Source organism: Psammomys obesus, unplaced genomic scaffold (genome assembly GCF_907164565.1).
Source record: "Psammomys obesus unplaced genomic scaffold, mPsaObe1.curated_primary_1811, whole genome shotgun sequence".
NCBI classification, from domain to species: Eukaryota; Metazoa; Chordata; class Mammalia; order Rodentia; family Muridae; genus Psammomys; species Psammomys obesus.
The window spans coordinates 56,519,036-56,536,924 of NW_026585895.1; the positions used below are offsets into that span (position 1 = coordinate 56,519,036).

Below are 17,889 nucleotides of genomic sequence, written 5' to 3' on the forward strand. Positions count from 1 at the left end.
GCCTGGGACTGATGACTTTTTAGGCTCTTGACTTTTAAGAAAATAAACAACAGCCTCACAGCTGCCCATCAGAAGCTATAGCTCAGAAGTCAATCTCCTAGTGGCCTCAAGAGCTGCAGAACCCTCGATTCACCCATTCACACTGAGCACTGGGAGATTTTGGGTAAGCACAGGTTTTCCTGCCTCCCCAGCCCTCATTGGGAATTACATCAACACCCCTCCAGCAAGAAAGGAATCTGGGTAATTTTGTTCTACATGACCCAGACAACTCTCATCCTGGTAGCTGCAGAGCTCTAAGCAACGCTCACCCTGATTGCCAAATATCTCACTCCTGCATTTCAGCCAGGGCTCACTAGCTCAGGTTGAAGTTCTTAACTTTTCTTGAACCTTCTTGGCAGCGCACCCTCTCCACGACGCACTGAGACACACTGTCCTCAGGTAGCACCCAGCAGCATCCTGGGTTTTGATTTAGATTTTTTTTGGTTGTTTTTATTTAATCCAAGGACTTTGCTTTATACAAAAAAGTCATTGTAGAAACAAGAGCAGAATCCAAAGTTTGGTTTGTAAATATTATTCAGGCAGCAAACTAGTCAAAGGACTTTTTTTTTAAAGGAGATCCCATTTATGTTGCATGATTGGATCTCTTTCTCGCTCTCTCTCTCTCTCTCAACATTGTTAAATATAAAGTTTTGCAACAAACCTTCAATTTATATCAAATATAATTAAAAATTAACAAATGAATACATTGTATCAAAAAGTACGAAGATATACATTTCATGCACATACTTGTATAATGTATATATGTATATATTTTACATGCACACATAACTTGTTCAAACTACAGCCACTGCTTGACAGGTTCCAGATGCAGACAGCTGGTTGTTGCATTTCAAATTTGGCAACTCACTATGAAATTTCAGGGGGAACAGACAACAGCTTGATAAGAGACAGTACAGAAACAAACCCAGAGTCAGGAAACAAGACATCACGCCTCCTTTCCCCACTTGTGATTTTCATGTGTACCAATGCTTGGAAGAAAAGCCAGCTACGCTAATGTGGGATAAAGATGATTCCCAACCCAGGACTGTCTGGAGCAGCTGTAGTTCCACACAGAATGTATACATTCAACACTCAAGAGAACAAGGGCTGGGGCTGGAACAGAGACAGAACATTGGTACCAAAATGCACATCCTTCTATGTTGCAACATAGGTGCAGTCACATGCGTGGTCCAAGGGCCCTGTTTAATGTTACCCTACTGGAATAAAATACTCTGTTATCTTTAAAGTTTCGGGGTATTGTGCCTTCATATAAGGAAATTCTACAAAAGGTTTGGTCACAATCATGCTGAAACCCTAGACCAAGTGGTGGTCTTGTGTTTTGTTTCTAGTAATGTGTCTTTTGTTGCATAGCCCTATGGTTGACAATAGCCACTCGCTGAACACACCTACACACACACACACACACACACACACACACACACACACACACACACCTGCATCTCCTGTGATGCATGCATGGACACACATACACACACACACACACATGCATGCACACACACTAATACACACCTGTAATCACACACACACACACATACACACACACACACACACACACACACAAACACACACACACACAGCTTCTATGAGAAACAAGGGGTAGAAATCAGCAATCCACCAAGAAGTCATCAGAAGTTTCAAAACACAGAGATCACACCAAGAAGCTCCCGCCTGTTTATGCGCAACCCTTCTCTAGTGGCCCCCAGCCATCTGTGCACACTGAACACCTTCCTGAGTATGGGTTTGTCCTTTGCAAAGTAGCCATGAGGTTTGTGTGACTGCTGCATCCCCAGACCTGGGCCAGGGACCTAACTAGGCTTCAGGCACTCAGTCTCGTTTCAGGAGCCATTTCCTCCCTGCCAGTTTGTAATGCTGCCAGTGGGGGCATCTTCCTCTTGCCCTAGTCCCTTCTTTGCTATCGCTTTGTTCTCTCCAGCATTCAGTGGAAACTTTCTTTAAAAACACAACAGAGATCATACCCTACTTGGCAGGCATCCCGTCCCTGAGATCAGATTTTAAAAGACTGAAAGTGCCTCATGCAAGCATACACTCTGCTACTCTGGCTCCTTCAGAATCCATCACTCAGGGGAGGAACATGAGCACAGTAGCTGCCTCTCGGACATGGTGCTGGACAGTGTCAGTTCCCTGGACACCAGCCGCAGTGCTGCTCTGAGCAGTTCTCACCCAATCCACCAGACACTTCCAGAGGCCTCACTTCATACATGACCCTCAGAGCCAGAGATCAGGCACTTGGTTGAGCAGAGGAGCCAGGGTCATTAGGGACGTCCCGGGCAGGGGAGAATCCATACAAGAACATCGCATACAAGTCACAGAAACAATGCAAAATGGAGACCTTCCTACATGTTGATTTTTTTTAAGTTACATGAACATTTCCTTCCCTGTTTTGTTTTCTGTTTTTCTAGATCAACTATACAGAAATGACAAACAGTAAAGTGTTGTGACTGAAAACCAGAGTCAACAGCATAAACATTCTTCAGAGTTGGTCCCTATTATGGTGACAGTATAGGTGAAAGGCAGGGCCTTGAGTGCATCTCTACATACATGTGCTGTTTGACTCCAAGACCATTAATAGACATGAGATTAGTGATGCTGGCAAGTGCTGCCAGGCCACAGCTAGGCTCCTTTCCTTGCTTTCAGGTGCACTCTATCCCCCATGCCATACATTTGGACAAACAATACTCTCCATGAGACTCAGATCTCCCAAGTACCCACTCTGGATGCTGGAGGCCATGACACAGGATTTGGATTTGCTGGGTCCATCTCAACTCAGCTACCTCCTGCTTAGGATCCAACATCTGGAATGGAACCCAGGAAGGCAGTACACAGGAGGATAGAGAGAACATTTCCCTCTAAGAAAGGGCTTTATTAGTCTATCCAGTGTAAAAGGGAGAGGAGGAGAGAAGCAAGCGCCTCCACTACAGAGGCCATGATGTGAGGACCCTCCTCCCAGGGCTGCGGCCCAACAGCCCAGAGCAGATGATAAAACTCATCAACTGGAGCCCGCACCCATGTAGCTGGTGCATGGGTGGTCATGGTGCAGCTAGCACCAGTGGTCCTGGTCTGGGTGGTGGTAGCTGTGCCGTGCCCGGATGCCAGTGCTGAGTCCCAAAGTGCAGTGGTAGCCATTGGGCACACGGCGGAGAGGGTGGGATTGGGAGGTGAGGGAGGACACGTAGGAAGTCCTGGAGGAGCGGCCAGAGTTGGTGGCCACTGCCTCTTCAAAGGTGAGTGTATCCTCAGGCAGGGTGTGGGCAGAGGCCTCACTGTCCAGACGCTGCCATAGATAAGGGTCAGAGCCAATGCGAGAGCCAGGGGCTAGAGGCTGGCTCAGGGGCTCTTTCTGGAGCAGGGCATTGTGTTCAGAAAGGCCGCGGCTGAGACGGCCAGGGGAGAATGCTGGGAGGCCACTCTGACCCCCAGCAAAGTGGACAGGTGAGGAATTGGCGGTCTTGTAGGTGATGCTGGGGCGTGGAGTCAGGGGAGTCTGGGGGAGCTGCCTCCGCCCACCTCGGCCCGGGGTGCTAGCACCAGATGTTGACACCAAGGGACTCCCATTAACAGAGCCACTGCCCTACATGAAAAAGGAAAAGCAAATAAAAACAAAAATCACATTAAACAACACAGCACACAGACAATATAGGCATTGTCATGAAGGGATGCAGGAAAGATGCCAGGCAAATGGAGGGGAAGCAGAAAGGAGGGACACACCAATCAAGTCCACAGTCAGAGAAGAAAATAAAGAAGAGCTGCAAATGTGGGACAACTGACATGACTGATCTAGGGTCACAGCAGCTAGAGAGGCAGGCATAGAGTCGGGGCGAGAGATACAGAGGGAGCTCAAAGATCTGGGGAAAGCAGAGTTGGAATACATGAACCATACTGCCCTGTTTGGTTACCTGTGGGTGGGGTCCTGGCCCTAGGGCTGCTGTTGGAGATGTGGGGTGGCTACTGAGGGAGGGCTTGGGTTGCTGGGGCTCCCGGCTTCCAAATCGGTCACAGGAATAGAAGCGCTGCTTCTCTGAAGAAGAGGACGAGGGCTGCCTCCGCTCCTGGGACCGGCCTCGCTCCTGCTTCCGCTCCCGTCGGCAGCCTGTGGACCCTTCTCCTTGGGGCAGGCCAGATACTGCAGCCGTGCTTGGTGCTGGCCAAGGAGGAGAGGGATTAGCTCAGCTGAGTCCAAAGCAGGGCTGCTCTAGGCCTACAGACTCAATGCCCTAGGTAACCAATGGCCCTGCCTAGTCCCCAGAACTGGCACTCATACCCTCTTCTGCTATGGGCAGATTCTGGGACCACATGGAACACCAAGGAAGACAAATGGACCTTTGAACTGCTGGACCCTATCCCAAATCAGACTATAATCATGCATAAGGCTCCCTGGACCCTGGACACGCACCACCTTCTGTGTCAACAGACAGGCTGGGCCCCTTTTCCAGGGACCTCTGCTTCTTGTCCCTGCGCCGGTGGCAGCGGTGGTGGTGGTGATGTGGTGCCTGGCTAGGAGGAGGCCGGTCTAGGACTGTGCTGCAAAGCTGAGTCCCATGGGGGCGTGGGGCCAGTGTGGAGATGGAGCGCTTCATGGGGCTGGCATCAGGGGCAGGCTGCAGACAAAGAACAAGGGATGAGGACACTTACCGCCTCAGTTGCCAGGGGATGAGAGTAGGAATTAGACAGATAGGGAGAGGGACCAGTAAAAGGTAGTTAACTTCTTCCTCACCCTCCTGACCTGAGACAAAAAGCATGGCAGCTTAAAACCAAGACCCTGTGAGTTTTTTGTCTCCCTCCAGCAGCTCTCTTGGCTGATGGACTAGTTCCACAGGCCAGATCAGGATGTATTATACAATAGTCGTAGGCCAACCAACCATTAACCCTAAGTTAGGGGAGGAAAACTCCAGAGATAAAAAAAAAAAAAAAAAAAAGAAAGAAAGAAAAAAGAAAAGAAAAAAAAGAACTTCAGCTGTCAAAGAGTCTGGATTTTTTTTCAGTTTCCTGAGTCCCCTCTGCTTTCCAGGGATCTTCCCTTCCCACCCCACCCCACACTCTCCCACTCCCTTGTCTGCAGCTTGTATCTGTCTCTCATCCCATAAAGGCTTCTTTTCTGTTGCAGATTTCAGTCTGCTGCTGTCTGCAGTGTTAGAAGACTTCACTGCTGCCTGTGTGAAGCTTCCTGTGTGCGTGAGATTTTTTTTTCCTACCTTTTAATTCTTTAATTGACAGAGAAAATGAACCTGATCAAGACCTAGTCTAGCCAGAAGGAGCCACATCTGGGACAGAAGTCTGTGGGTGGGGCATCCCTCCAGAAAGGAAGATTGGCAGCTGGGCTGCATGGGTCCTGCCAGGGCTGCTGGTTTGATTGAGGAAGCCTAGTGTGATTGACATCTGGCTACATGAGGATGATTTCTCTTGGTCCATCCAGAGGACTGACTCTTAGGTTGCCCCATCCCCACCCCAACTATGACATAGAAAATCAGGACCTATGAAAAGAAACTGCTGTGGAGCTTAAATATTATCCACTAGAAGGAAGTCCCTCAGCTGTGACACTATGGGGAAGGGGCCACAGCACAGGAGAAAACAGCAGAAGGAAGGAAGGGCTGGAATGCACTGTAGGCTACAGCCATGTAGAGACACTGAAGGGAAGATTTGTCCAGTGGAGAGGACAGAAAGGTGAAAATAAAGAGCACAGAAAATATATTTATGATCATAGGAAGAAGGGAAAGGGCCAGGAGAACCACATTGGGTAGGCACTAAAGACTTTGATCATCAACCTGTAGCCCCTTCTTGGCTTCAAAAGTGGAAATGCCAGAGTCTTCCCTATGACTTTAGAAAGGGGCTTGTTGATTCTGAAGTTAGGCATCTGGCTCCTGGTTAAATGTGCCTAATGAGAAAAAAACCTCACAAGAGGCAAAAAAAAAAAAAAAAAAAAAAAAAAGGAATAGAGGCTCAGGGACAGAGCAGGAAGAGCTATCCAGAGCCTCAAACAGCAAAAAGGTAGACAAGGCATTACTTTCTGGATTGTAGTATCTGTTCTAGCCCTAGAGTAGGATCCTAGGAGAGGAGAAGATAGGACAACAGAGCAGGAGACCGCAGAGCTGAGAGCATGAGCACCAGAGAACTAATGCCTAGAAGACAGTAGAGTCTGAGAGATAAGGGCTAGGAGACATTAGAACTAGGGCTCCAGAGCTGGGGGAAGACACCAAAGCTGCAGAACACAGTGATTAATGCCTCTTTGTCTCTGACCATAAGACTGTCCTGGGAAGGTAGGCACCATGTCACCCAAGGGCAAGAGATATCCAAAATTACACAGGCAGGTGACTTCAGGCAGGCTTTCCAGGTGTCACCTGCTTCTCTACCCCAATCTCCTCTCACAATGTACATCATCAAGCACTCTCCTCCATCAACATGCCATCCTCTCCAGCCAGACCCTTCTGAGATAACATACCTGTGTTTCTGCTGCCAAGCGAGGCATAGAGGCAGCTCGGCCTTGGCTCTCCAGCCCAAGCTGGGGCTCCCCCTCAGGTCCTCTCAATGTCATGTTCTGCATCTGGACATCCACAGCCTGGAAGACAACAGCCTCCTAAGTTACACATCACAGAGCTATCTGACCCCACTCACCCCTATCTTACCTGCCCCAATCCCTGACCCAAATCCACTACCCACAACATGTGACCCCACCCTCAACTCATTTCCTCATCCCCATCTCACACACCCCCATCTTACATGCTCCTGGTATGTCGAACATTCCCTGTCCCTATCTCATCCAACCACTCTAGGGAGGGCTCACCACGGTTCCTGGCTGCCCCACAGGGATCTCTGCAGAATGGCCACGTTCTAAAGGTGCTCTGGCCTCATAAAGTGCATCCTGGGTCCTCTGTGTGCCCCAGGACAGTGACTCCTTGATGCCACTTTCCTCAGTTTGTCTGGAGAAATAAATGTTCTACAAGGTTAGAACACTACTATTGCTAGGAATCTCCACCAGCCATAGTCTTGGCAGATAAGGGTCAGTGCCATTTTCCCTGACCTCCCACCCATTTCAGCACAGGAGCTCCAGCAAGGCCCCAAAACCAAGGTATATCACAGAGCATGGACTCAACATGCTGACAAGCTAGACAGTACTTTCAGGGTAAAGGACACAACACACTTATTCTGAGGAAAGCCAGATCCATCATTCCCTGGTCTGGGGACAGTTAGCAGGTTCTTCAACCTTACTGGTTCTTCTGTGACATGGGCATTAAGCATTTGCCACAGATCACAGTGTGAGGGAACAAGGCCACACAGTAACTATGTGGTGAATAGTAAGTAGCCAACAGCTAAAGAAACTCCAGGACCCTTCCTTGGCCTCTCCTCAGGAGTTTCTTGCTAGTAACTCTTCCTTATACCCAACTCTCCACCACAAAGAACCTATTCACAATTCTATTCACTTCCTAATTATCAGACTATATATGCCCTCATTTCCTGCCCCTCACAGCATGCCTATTCCTCATGGGACCTGGAAGTGTTCATGTTCTGGGAAAGAGTCCACGCAGTGCTGATTCTTCCCAGGCAGCCCCTCTGCCATCACTACACTTGCATCATACAGGTGACACCTAATCATGATCAGCTTAGCACACTCAACATAGGGCATGACCCCTGGGCACACAGTGTACTCAGACAGTAGGCCAGATCTCTGCCTTGCTGGACATTTTTAACAAGAATCACCCAATTGTCTTTTGCGAGTACTGCAGGCCATCTCGCCTCAATGACTCTTGAAGCAACACCAGAGAGGAGCTCTAGCTGAGAGGGGGCCAGGCTAAACCCTGGCTCACTGCTAGTTCCTGAGGTCACAGCACAGCTCAGACCCTCCACTGCTAGAACAATGGGATATGGTGCTCTCTGACTATAAGGTCTGAATGAAAATGGCCTCCGCAAACTCATAGAAGTGGCAGTACCAGAGGTATTGGAGTAGTCCTTGTTGGAGTAAGTGTGTCACTGGGGGAGAACTTTGAAGAAGCTCAATCCAGGCCCAGTGTCACTCTCTCTCTTTCTGCTGCCTGCCAATCTAGATATAGAACTCGTAGCTACTTCTCCAGCATCATGTCTGCCTGCATGCTACACATGCTTGCCACAATGCCAACAATGGACTAAACCTCTGAAACTGTAAACCAGACCCAATTAAACGTTTTCCTTCATAAGAGTTGCTGTGGTCATGGTGTCTCTTTACAGCAATAAAACCCTAAGACACTGACCTTCTGTGAAAGCTTTAACGGCTTTATGTAGAGGTTATAATCATCAAAGTACCTGAATCTTATTTTCCTCCTGGAAGCCTGGATCAGATTGAAGATAGCACCAATTTTATAGTACACAGTGGCGTGTTCCCCCTTACATCTACATCTGTACATACCACACACACACATACACACACACACACATTTCCTCTTATACAGTCTTATACACACGCTCAGAGTATGTTTAATTTTAAATGCAGAAGTGGGACCTTAACTAACTTCTACAAGGGAAAGCATATCTGTGAGGATGTCTGTAGGGCTCTGTGTGGCGGGTCTTGGGATGGACTTCCTCAGCTTGGAGCCACTTCTGATAGCACTTGCAGAGAGGCTCCCCTCTGCACTGTCTACTGCCCACAACATGAACTTGGGCCTGGCTGTGTCATGCTGATAGGGGTTCTGCCTGTGAGACAGAAGCAGAGGTCTGCATGCTGGTCTCTTGCCATTTTCAGGGCCAATATGAAGTGGTGAGTCCCTTAGCGCCAACAGATAAGGAAAGATTGATACCTGGAAGCCAGCTATCCAGGAAAGCTGAAAGAGCCTGGCCTTCCATATGTAATAAGCCCTGCCCAGAGCCTATCCACAGCCTTGGGTGAGAAATGTGATCCTTGATCTCTAACTCTTTGAATCTGTTGTCAAGAAACACTGCCCAAAATGTTTATGATATGCAATAGCTTAAAAATCAAAACCAAAATGGAAAACTGGGGGGGGGGGGGACGGGACTCAGAGGAAACAGGAAGATCAGATTTATAGTTGTCTATGAATCTGATAATTTGAGAATTGTCTAGGTATTTGAGAGCTCAAGTAAAAACAAAACCAAAACCAAAACAAAACAAAATGTCTTAACAGCCCATGGGCATTAGAAGCCAGTGACAGCAGAAGCTAAAAGAGAGAGGTGCATGCAGTGGCTATCACCTCAGGAGTAACACAGCCATCTGCCCAAGCTCGGTGCTATCCACCAAATACTGTGAAGCTAATCTCAAAGCCCACCACAGAAGCCAGCAGATAGAAAAGCCCAGCAGCGGCAATCTTTACCAGCTTCCAAATGTCTGTGCCACCCATGGGTGGAGCAGACATAGAATTGTTCCAGAGCTCATCCCTAGAAGTACTTCCTGTCCTCAGAGGACTGTTCAGGTTGTAGACGAGCCCGTCATTTTTTTTTCAGGAGGTGAGCTAGAGGCCAGAAGGCATGGAGAGCAGACAGTGTGTGGTCTCAGATACCTCCCCACACCTGGTCTTGAGTTCTCCCCACTGGCACTCACATGGCACCTCCGTTGCTGAGAGAAGTGGCACTCTTCTGCCGAAGGAAAACCCGAGCTCCTCGAAGCACAGCAGGTTGGGTCTGCTCCAGGGTGGCCTTCAGAGGGTGGAACAGGGACACAGGGCCCATCTACCAAAGGAGAACAGGGAAGAGAAGAGCCCTGTGCCGGAGGACCTCAGCCTGTTATCGCACGAACCAGAATCCATTGTCTGCTCAGAACAGCATTGGCTCCTTTTTTGCAGCACAGAACCTTTTGTTTGCCTGGATCTTGCCTTGTTTCCCAAGAGGAACGTGCAAACAGAACAAGACAGGCTGGGAGACCCTTGTAGTATCTCCTCAGTTTTCCCCATAGTGACTTAACCCAGAGCCTCAGTTTCTCTATCTACACGAATGGCAGCTGGTCATATTACAGAATCACTCATTTCATCCTCAGTTCACAGTGACTGCTACCTGGGTCCAGTAAACATCACCAGAAGCTCTGTATGTCTACAAAATTTTCCAAGCAGAACCTCCATGTGGTGGCCACAGAAGATATGGCTGTGACAGCACCAGGAAGATGTGCCTCATACCTCCCGCACAACCCTCCTCTGATACAGCACAGCCTCTCCTGACGACCACAGGAAAACTGACACTGCCTAGGGCCTCAGTCTCACCACTACAAACCAGTTCTCACACTCAATGCTCTACATCACTCCCAAGCAAGCACCTAATGGAGAGCAGGCAGCTCTGCCATTGAGTCTCGCCCAGCCGTAGACACCCCACAACTCTACCTGGGACAGGCCTCCAGGAGCTTGCTGAGTCTGATCTCTGCTTGTTTTGTTCTGTTTGTAGAAGTCAAATATCATCAGAGCCGCATAGACTTTCCCCACTGTCATCTCATCAGCTGAGGGTGCAGGCAAAGAGAAGAGCCAGAGGGAGAGGTTTGGAGGACACAGAAGCCACAGAAAACTTGGCTGGTAAGAAGGCAGGGTCTTTCCCTTATCCCAATGTAGACTCCAAGAAACTCCCCGGGGTGAGTGGCTATGGGGCTCAGCCACAGGAGTGGTAGGATAAGAACACATCACACTCTGAGCATCTAACTAGTCCTGTGGCCTTACGTGGGACTGAAGCATCCCTACACGAGGCCCTCAGACTTGAGCACCTCTTCTCTGTGTCCATACTAGGATTCCCTTGGGCATTTTTTAAATTGTGAGCTATATTCTCAAAGCAGGAGGCCCTGGGTCAGATCTTATGGCTCCTGTGCTACCCAGCATGGCTAGGCTACAGAGGGATGAGGGGGCCCTCTCCAAGGCAACACAGTCCCTCGCTGGACTCCCATATCCCTGGGGAACAGGGAAGATGGGGCAGGGAGTACCTTTCCCTCTCCACTTACGTTTGTGGGGTGGTACCAGTAAGTCCAGAGTCTTCTGGGGCAGATTAGCCCACACAGAAGAGATCTCCTTCCTCAGCTCAGCATCACACTGGTGCTGCTTTGTCCCCGCTGGGTCAGGACAAGAGAGAAATGGAAGACAGCAGTGAGACACAGTCTGCAGGCCCTCATTCAGGTAGACTGGAGACAGTGAGTGGGGAGGCACGAGTAGAGGGAAGGCAGGATGGAAGACACAGCATGAAGACACACTGACCTGCAGACTACTTAGATCTCCCTGCACAGTAGTCCTGGAGGCAGTGCAGCTGAGTGTGCATGCGTGTGTACGTGTGCGTGTGTGAAAGAGTATGTGTGTGTCTGTGTGTGAGTGTGTAGCACATGTGCATGTGTGTGTAGGATAAAATCCAGGGCCTGGTACATGTTCTACAACAGAACTATAATCCAACCACCGTAAGTATCATTTGAGGAATGAAAGTTTTCATTTTGATGAAGTTTAATTTATTAATTTTTTCTTGTATGGTTCATGAATTTATTTTTTTACATATGTTGTATGTGATTGTAGGGGTTGCCCATGGAGGCCAGAAGAAAGGGTCACCAGATCCTATTTATGAACCACCTACTAGGTTCCAAAGTCTGACACTCTGAGCAGCAAGCACACTTAACCTCCCTCATTCAAGCATCTTTCTATAAAGAAATCTCCACTTTATTCAGTTGCCAAATTTTTTTCGTCTAAGTTTTTATCACTTTAAATTTATATATCTATGACCCATTTCAAGTTAAGTTTTGTAGGAGGTCAAGATATGTGTTATTGAAAGACATTCCCATTATTCCTGCGCAGAAGTCAAAGAACCAGTGTCTGGAAAAGCCTAGATGAGAGTTATCATTAAATGAGTTAAATGTTAAAAGTGCGGAAATATTGCAACCCTCTCACCTTATGTCCTCAAGAGAAAAGTGGTGAAAGAACACAGCAAGAAGAGCCCTCAGAATAAAACCCACCCTGCCAGAACCTCGATACTGGACTTCATAGTCGCCAGAACTCTGAGAAATGTATTTCCTGGGCAAGCTATTCAGTCTGCGGTATTTCAAGCCAGCACCCTGTGACAGAATTTAGAATCACTTTGAAGACAAACTCTGAGCATGTTTGTGAAGGAGGGAAGATGTACTCCAAATCTAGGCAGCAGCAGGCCATGGGCTGAGCAGAAAGGGCAGTGAACTTAACATTATTCTCAGTTCCTGACTCCAGAGGGTCTGACCAGCTGCCTCTGGCCCCTCCCATTACACTTCCCCACCAGGACAGACTATATCCCCTACGGGGGTCAGCTAAAATAGCCACCCTTTATCTTTTCTTTCTTTTTTTTTTCTGTTTTTTTTCAAGACAGGGTTTCTCTGTGTAGCCCTGACTGTCCTGCACTTGCTTTGTAGACCAGCCTGGCCTTGAACTCACAGAGATCCGCCTGCCTCTGCCTCCTGAGTGCTGGGATTCCAGGCATGTGCCACTTATAAATTCTTCCTTTTTGTAGGTATTTTGTCATAGCAACAAGAAAATTAGTACATATTCTAAACTGATTGTGAGTCAAAAATATTTCCTTCTACAAATGGCTGTCTAAATTTAAAAAGCACTGCTTATTAGAGATGCCATCTTTTCCATATCAATTGCCTTTGCTACTTGGGAAGCATGTGCTTCTTAACCTTGCTCTTCTTTTCAAAACTACCATTCAAGTTCTTTTGCATTTCTCTGTAAATTTTAGAATTGACTTATCTATTGGGACTTTATCTGATGACAGTGATCTTGATTAGGGTAAAGCTAAGGCTGTTACAGCTCCTCTACAACAGACTCTAAACCATGAACACCACACAGACTTCTCTTACTTATTTAGGTCTTTTTTTTATTCTTCTTATAAATGCTTCATTCTTATAATACTTTATAATTTATTATAAATTATAATTTATAACAATACTTTATTCTTATAAACTCACAGGATAAACTATACAAATGGGTTTCAGAGTTATCCACAATACAGAAACACTATATTGCACTTATTTTCAAGAAAATTTTTCAAGAAAAATTGTGGTGTTATTTTCAAAGAAATCTCTATTGTTAATCACTAGCACACAGAACACCAATGCTTCTGTATGTCAGCCTTGTATACCTGTCACATTCAGTAACTTTAAAAACAAACTGGAAATTCTGCAAATAAAGACATCAACTCCGAACGCAGGCACTTTCAGTTCTTGCTCTTTTTTATTACATTTTTATTATTTAAAACAATTTTTAAATTTAAATATATTTTGATCATATTTCCCCTCCCTCATCATTTCTTGCTCTTGCTTCTTTCTCTTATCTTATGAAATTGGATAGAGCCTCAAGTACATCACTGAAAAGGAGAGCTGTCCTCCCCTATCAGTGGGCTAGGGGAGGGACGTAGAGGGAGAAGAGGGAGGTAGGGTGGGACAGAGGGGAGACAAGGAAGGGGCTACAGCTGGGGTACAAAGTCAATAAATTGCAATAAATAAAAAATAAAATTCTTAATTAATTTAGTAAATTAAATAATTAATTTAATTTAGTAAATTAAATATTAAATTTAATAAATTAATTAATTTAAGAAGAAAATGAGAGCTTCCAGTACACCATTGTCCGAGTCCTGACTTCACAAGAGTTTCTATGTTAAATATTAATTAGCTACAGTTTTTTATAGATATCCTTTATCATATATTTATTAGATATTTCATTTAATTCAACTCCACATAGAAATATTCTTAGCATGAATGGATGTTGGATTTCACTTTTTTCCTGTGTAGCTGTTAAGATACCATTCAGTTTCTATTGTCGCTTGACACAGGAAGTTATATTGCCTGAGCTTTACAGTACCAAATCAGCCTTCCACGACCAGAATAAACCTTGACAATGTCAGCATATATTATCTTCTTTTCTGTACTGATAGATTTGGTTTGCTAAAATTGTACTGAAGATTTTTATGTGTAGAGTCAGTTCACTAAAATTATATTGAAGAACTTTATGTTCACATTTAAAGTAAGATTGTATTATTTCCTGTCATATCTTTGTTTCTTATATAAGAATAAAGTACATTTAAAATAAGTTGAGAAATATTCCCTTTTTTATTTCCTGTTAAAATCTAGGTAGTCTGTACTCACTGAAATGTTTGATAGACTTCATCAATGAAGTCATCTAGGCCTGGAATTTTATGTTGGCAGATTGTTTGCTATCGGTTTATCTAAGAGATAAGTACTACTAAGGTTCTCCCCTGTTTTTATGCGTGTGTGCATATATGTGGGTTGCATGTGGCTATGAGGGTGCAAGTGTACCTGTATGCTGGTGCTTGTGTAAGGCACCTCTTTGGTGGAGGCCAGAGGAAAACATTCGGCATCATCTTCGGGAGCTGGAAGCTCACAAGCTTGGCCAGAAACTCTAAGAAATCCACCTGTTCCAAATCCCTAGTACTGGAATTACAAGCACATACCACGATGCCTAGAGTTTTTATATGAATTCTGGATTTATCAAGTGATTTATAACACTTGCCCTGAGATTTTCTATTCTTAAATGTATTTGGTAGTTTATATCGTCAAAAAACTCATACATCTCTCCTAAGATGTCGCTGTCACTGACATGATGCTCACTCTTGCTTTCCTTTTACTGTTAATAGGATCTGCAGTGAGATACCTCTTCTGCTCTTTGCTTTGGGATCTGCATCTTTTTTCTTCTTGATTGCCCTAGCTGGAGGTTTACCAGTATTCCTGTTATTGGTGTTTAACCTGGCTGTGAAGCTAACGGCAGACTGAAGAGGAAGAACAACTGCAGGTCAGCTGGGGAGAGCAGAGAGTGGGCGGACGTAGAGGTGAATACATTTTGGGTGCATTTTGAGATCACTGTGGAGATGTAAATGAACCAGAAATGATAGAATAAGGGGTAACTCCGAGATTTTGGTCAGGGAGCAATAAGAACAGAGTTCCTAACATTGGAGCCAGGGAAGGATGTCGAATCATCCAGAATCGAGATCTAGACAAGTCAGTGAGTTCCTGCAGAGCCTCTGGGTGTAAATGAAATAACTTGTGCTATTTTTGTCTAGACTGAAAATACAAGCTCAGAATTCAATCTATGTACAATAAGAAATGGGTAAGATTAGAATTCAATGTATTACAAGAAATCGGTAAGATTAGGATTCAGTATATATACAAGGAATAAGCCAAGTGGCAACAGTAAGAGGGATGATAGAGGCATACCCACAATTCAGAAGTAGAGAGGGCCAGAGAAGCCAAAAACAGATAAAAAAAAATTACACAGGAAGTAGAAGCCAAGGAAGACCACAGACAGGACAAAGACTGAAAATTGCCAGACTGAAAACTAGCAAAGAAAAATCACCACAGACTAGTCCCTCGGGGAACTGGTTCCTATGAAGGAAGAAAAAGAGAAGCATCAACGGAGGGGTAAAAGACAAGCCTTTTAAAGAAAGGAATGGTAAGAGTGCTTACATACTGACACAAGTAGCCTCAGAGACAAACCAACCAAGCAAGAAGCAGAGGATGAAGCTATGGTTAACATCCTTAGGGCAGTGATGAGAAAAGATAGGACCTGGCGTACAAATGGGGCTGGCCTCCACTCCTCACAACACAAGTAGACAAAATTCATGGCATAGATGACAGACTGAAGGGGGTAGGGTCCCCCTGGTAGAGGAGAAGGGAAAGGAGGGAGAAGATGGTACTCACAGCCTAGCCTCTAGTACCTTGCCTCTCTAACATGATTGGGTCAGGCTATTGTTCCTGGATGGAACAACCTAGAACAAAGGACTGCATTTCACTGTGCTGCTTTCCTCTTTAAATATGAGATCATTACAGTGCTAATGCAATCATCAAGGGAACAGTCAGTGCCCAATAGAGCAGGTAAACCTATCCAGTTGTCCCCAGACAAAGCCCATCCCTTTAACTTCTTCCTTACATGTCTAAGTAGATTATTTTATTTTTTCATGCTTGCCTGTGTGCTTTTGTGTATATGTTGTATTATTTGTTTTGAAACAGGAGGTCTCACTAGTTACCCAAGGCTGGCAGTAAACTTGGTAAGGATTATCTGGCCAGTGCCCTCCCTTTCCCAAGGCCACCTGACTCACCTGGGGCAAGCTTGATCTCCAGTGCTGTCCGGATGAGGGCCATCAGTGTGGACGTAAAGTGTACCGTCATGTCCTCATTGGATATGGGCATATTCATGCGAACCAGGCGCTGGGGATGAGCAGGGGCAGATCAGGGCCAAGCATGTCAGTGTCACTCCCACCCTAGAACTAGAATTTGGGCTTGGCTTCCTGAGAGTGGTCGCGGCAGGTGCCTGGTCCAAGAAAGCTGGTTTGGTGGAAGTTTTGCCAGCATTCTCTCCTCCCGGACCCCACTCTCATCTGAGCTGAAATTCTCCTGGCTAGAGAAGAACAGAAATCCAAGTAAAGGCTGTAGCAGGAACCAGGCCAGGAGCCTGAATCTTGCCTACTGAATGAATGCCTACTGTGTGAATGCCACACAGAGATGTGGTCCTGGCTGAGGAAGAAGTATACAAGGCAGAGTGTCACTCCTTGGGACAGCCTACAAAATATATGGGGACCCTGTCCTGTGACTTTGCTTACCTGTCCTTCTCTATCTGCAACTGGATCATCTGGGCAAGGCATGGCAGCCAAGAGGCCTTTCTGGGGTCCTGTCCCAGTGGGGCATTCCTCAAGAGAAATACTCTTGCTTTAACTCAGGTCTTAACCACAAAGCAGGGCCAGGAAGAAACACTTGATGATACTTGAAGACAGACACCCTCATAGGTAAATGCATCAAGAAGAGTCTTAAGAGACCTTCTAGGGACTAGAGCAGAGGGAACAGCATAGGAACTCAGGCTCATTCTTCTCCCATCTCCATGAGTGGTCAGCTCCCTTTCTTGGTTTTCAGAGAAAAAAAAATCTTGAAACATGGATGTATCTGAAACAGTCCTCTGGGTAGACTCAGCCACTGCAGGAGCCTCTGGCTCCAAGAACATCCGAGGCCTCAATGTGGATACAGGTCTCAGCTACATCTGAGAAACACTTAGTTGGAAAAAAAAAAAAAAAAAAAAAAAAAAAACACCCCAGGATTACTAATGTAACCCACTGTGTCCTCTATACAGGAAGAAAACTAGAGACATGAGTTTCTCCCTGTGGCAAAAGACCTTCTTTGTGGAAGGGCCACACAGCCCAGCCCATAGTACCTTGCCCCAAAGTTCTGTATCTCCATTATGATGGAGGGGCACAGGGGTACAGAAAATAGGAGGTAGGCTCTTGTCCTATTAATGCTGGCAAAGCCCCACTGGGCACATCCAATTACAGGACCAGGACCTCACGTGTCACATTAGTTACACACCATGAAAAACCTGCTTCCCAGAGCATGGCATCCCTGCAGACCAGCACCGATGGCAGTATGAGAGGCCAAGGGATTCCTCTTCCAGGAAGGGGAGTTAGGATGGGAATGAGAGAAGAGCAAGCAACTATTTCTAAGAGGGGGAGGTCTGTCCAGGACACCAAGAGTTACACTAACAATGGCTCCCACCAGTTTGCCCCTAGTCATGGAGGGCAGAGAGAAATGGAATCTCAGAGAAGCAGAGTGGTGAGACCAAGGCAAATAAGCTTCAGAAACAGTGTCTAAGCATCTCTTGGGCCCTCCTCACCTTGACCCAAGCCATCTGCAACCTACCCTGAAGCCTCCTTTGGTCTGGTCACACCCTGAGCCTCAAGATCCTTAGGCATGGCTAGAAAGGGCGACACAACCCTTCCTGCCTGCCTTTCTGCCTGGCTGGGTGTCATAGGAACAGAGCTCTCCCTCCTGTGGATAGAGACATGCAAGCATGCAGGGCCTCTGCAGTTTCAACACACATGCTAGTTGGGGGCAGATAATGTCAGGAAGAACCCAGAGGCATC

At 46.3% G+C, this 17,889-nt stretch overlaps 1 protein-coding gene across 1 annotated transcript in view; it reads right to left on the minus strand.

Moving 5' to 3' along the window:
- Window positions 1-452: 452 nt before the first annotated feature.
- Window positions 453-17,889, minus strand: part of Cacna1b (calcium voltage-gated channel subunit alpha1 B) — a 159,361-nt gene continuing 141,924 nt past the window's right edge. The window contains exons 38-46 of the mRNA XM_055599901.1: window positions 16,081-16,189; window positions 10,967-11,074; window positions 10,365-10,477; window positions 9,596-9,723; window positions 6,857-6,992; window positions 6,515-6,631; window positions 4,472-4,676; window positions 3,975-4,219; window positions 453-3,649 (exon numbers count right to left, since the gene is read on the minus strand). Coding sequence (XP_055455876.1) covers window positions 3,119-3,649; window positions 3,975-4,219; window positions 4,472-4,676; window positions 6,515-6,631; window positions 6,857-6,992; window positions 9,596-9,723; window positions 10,365-10,477; window positions 10,967-11,074; window positions 16,081-16,189 — 1,692 coding nt within the window. The 3' untranslated portion in view covers window positions 453-3,118. The remainder of the gene's footprint in view (window positions 3,650-3,974; window positions 4,220-4,471; window positions 4,677-6,514; window positions 6,632-6,856; window positions 6,993-9,595; window positions 9,724-10,364; window positions 10,478-10,966; window positions 11,075-16,080; window positions 16,190-17,889) is intronic.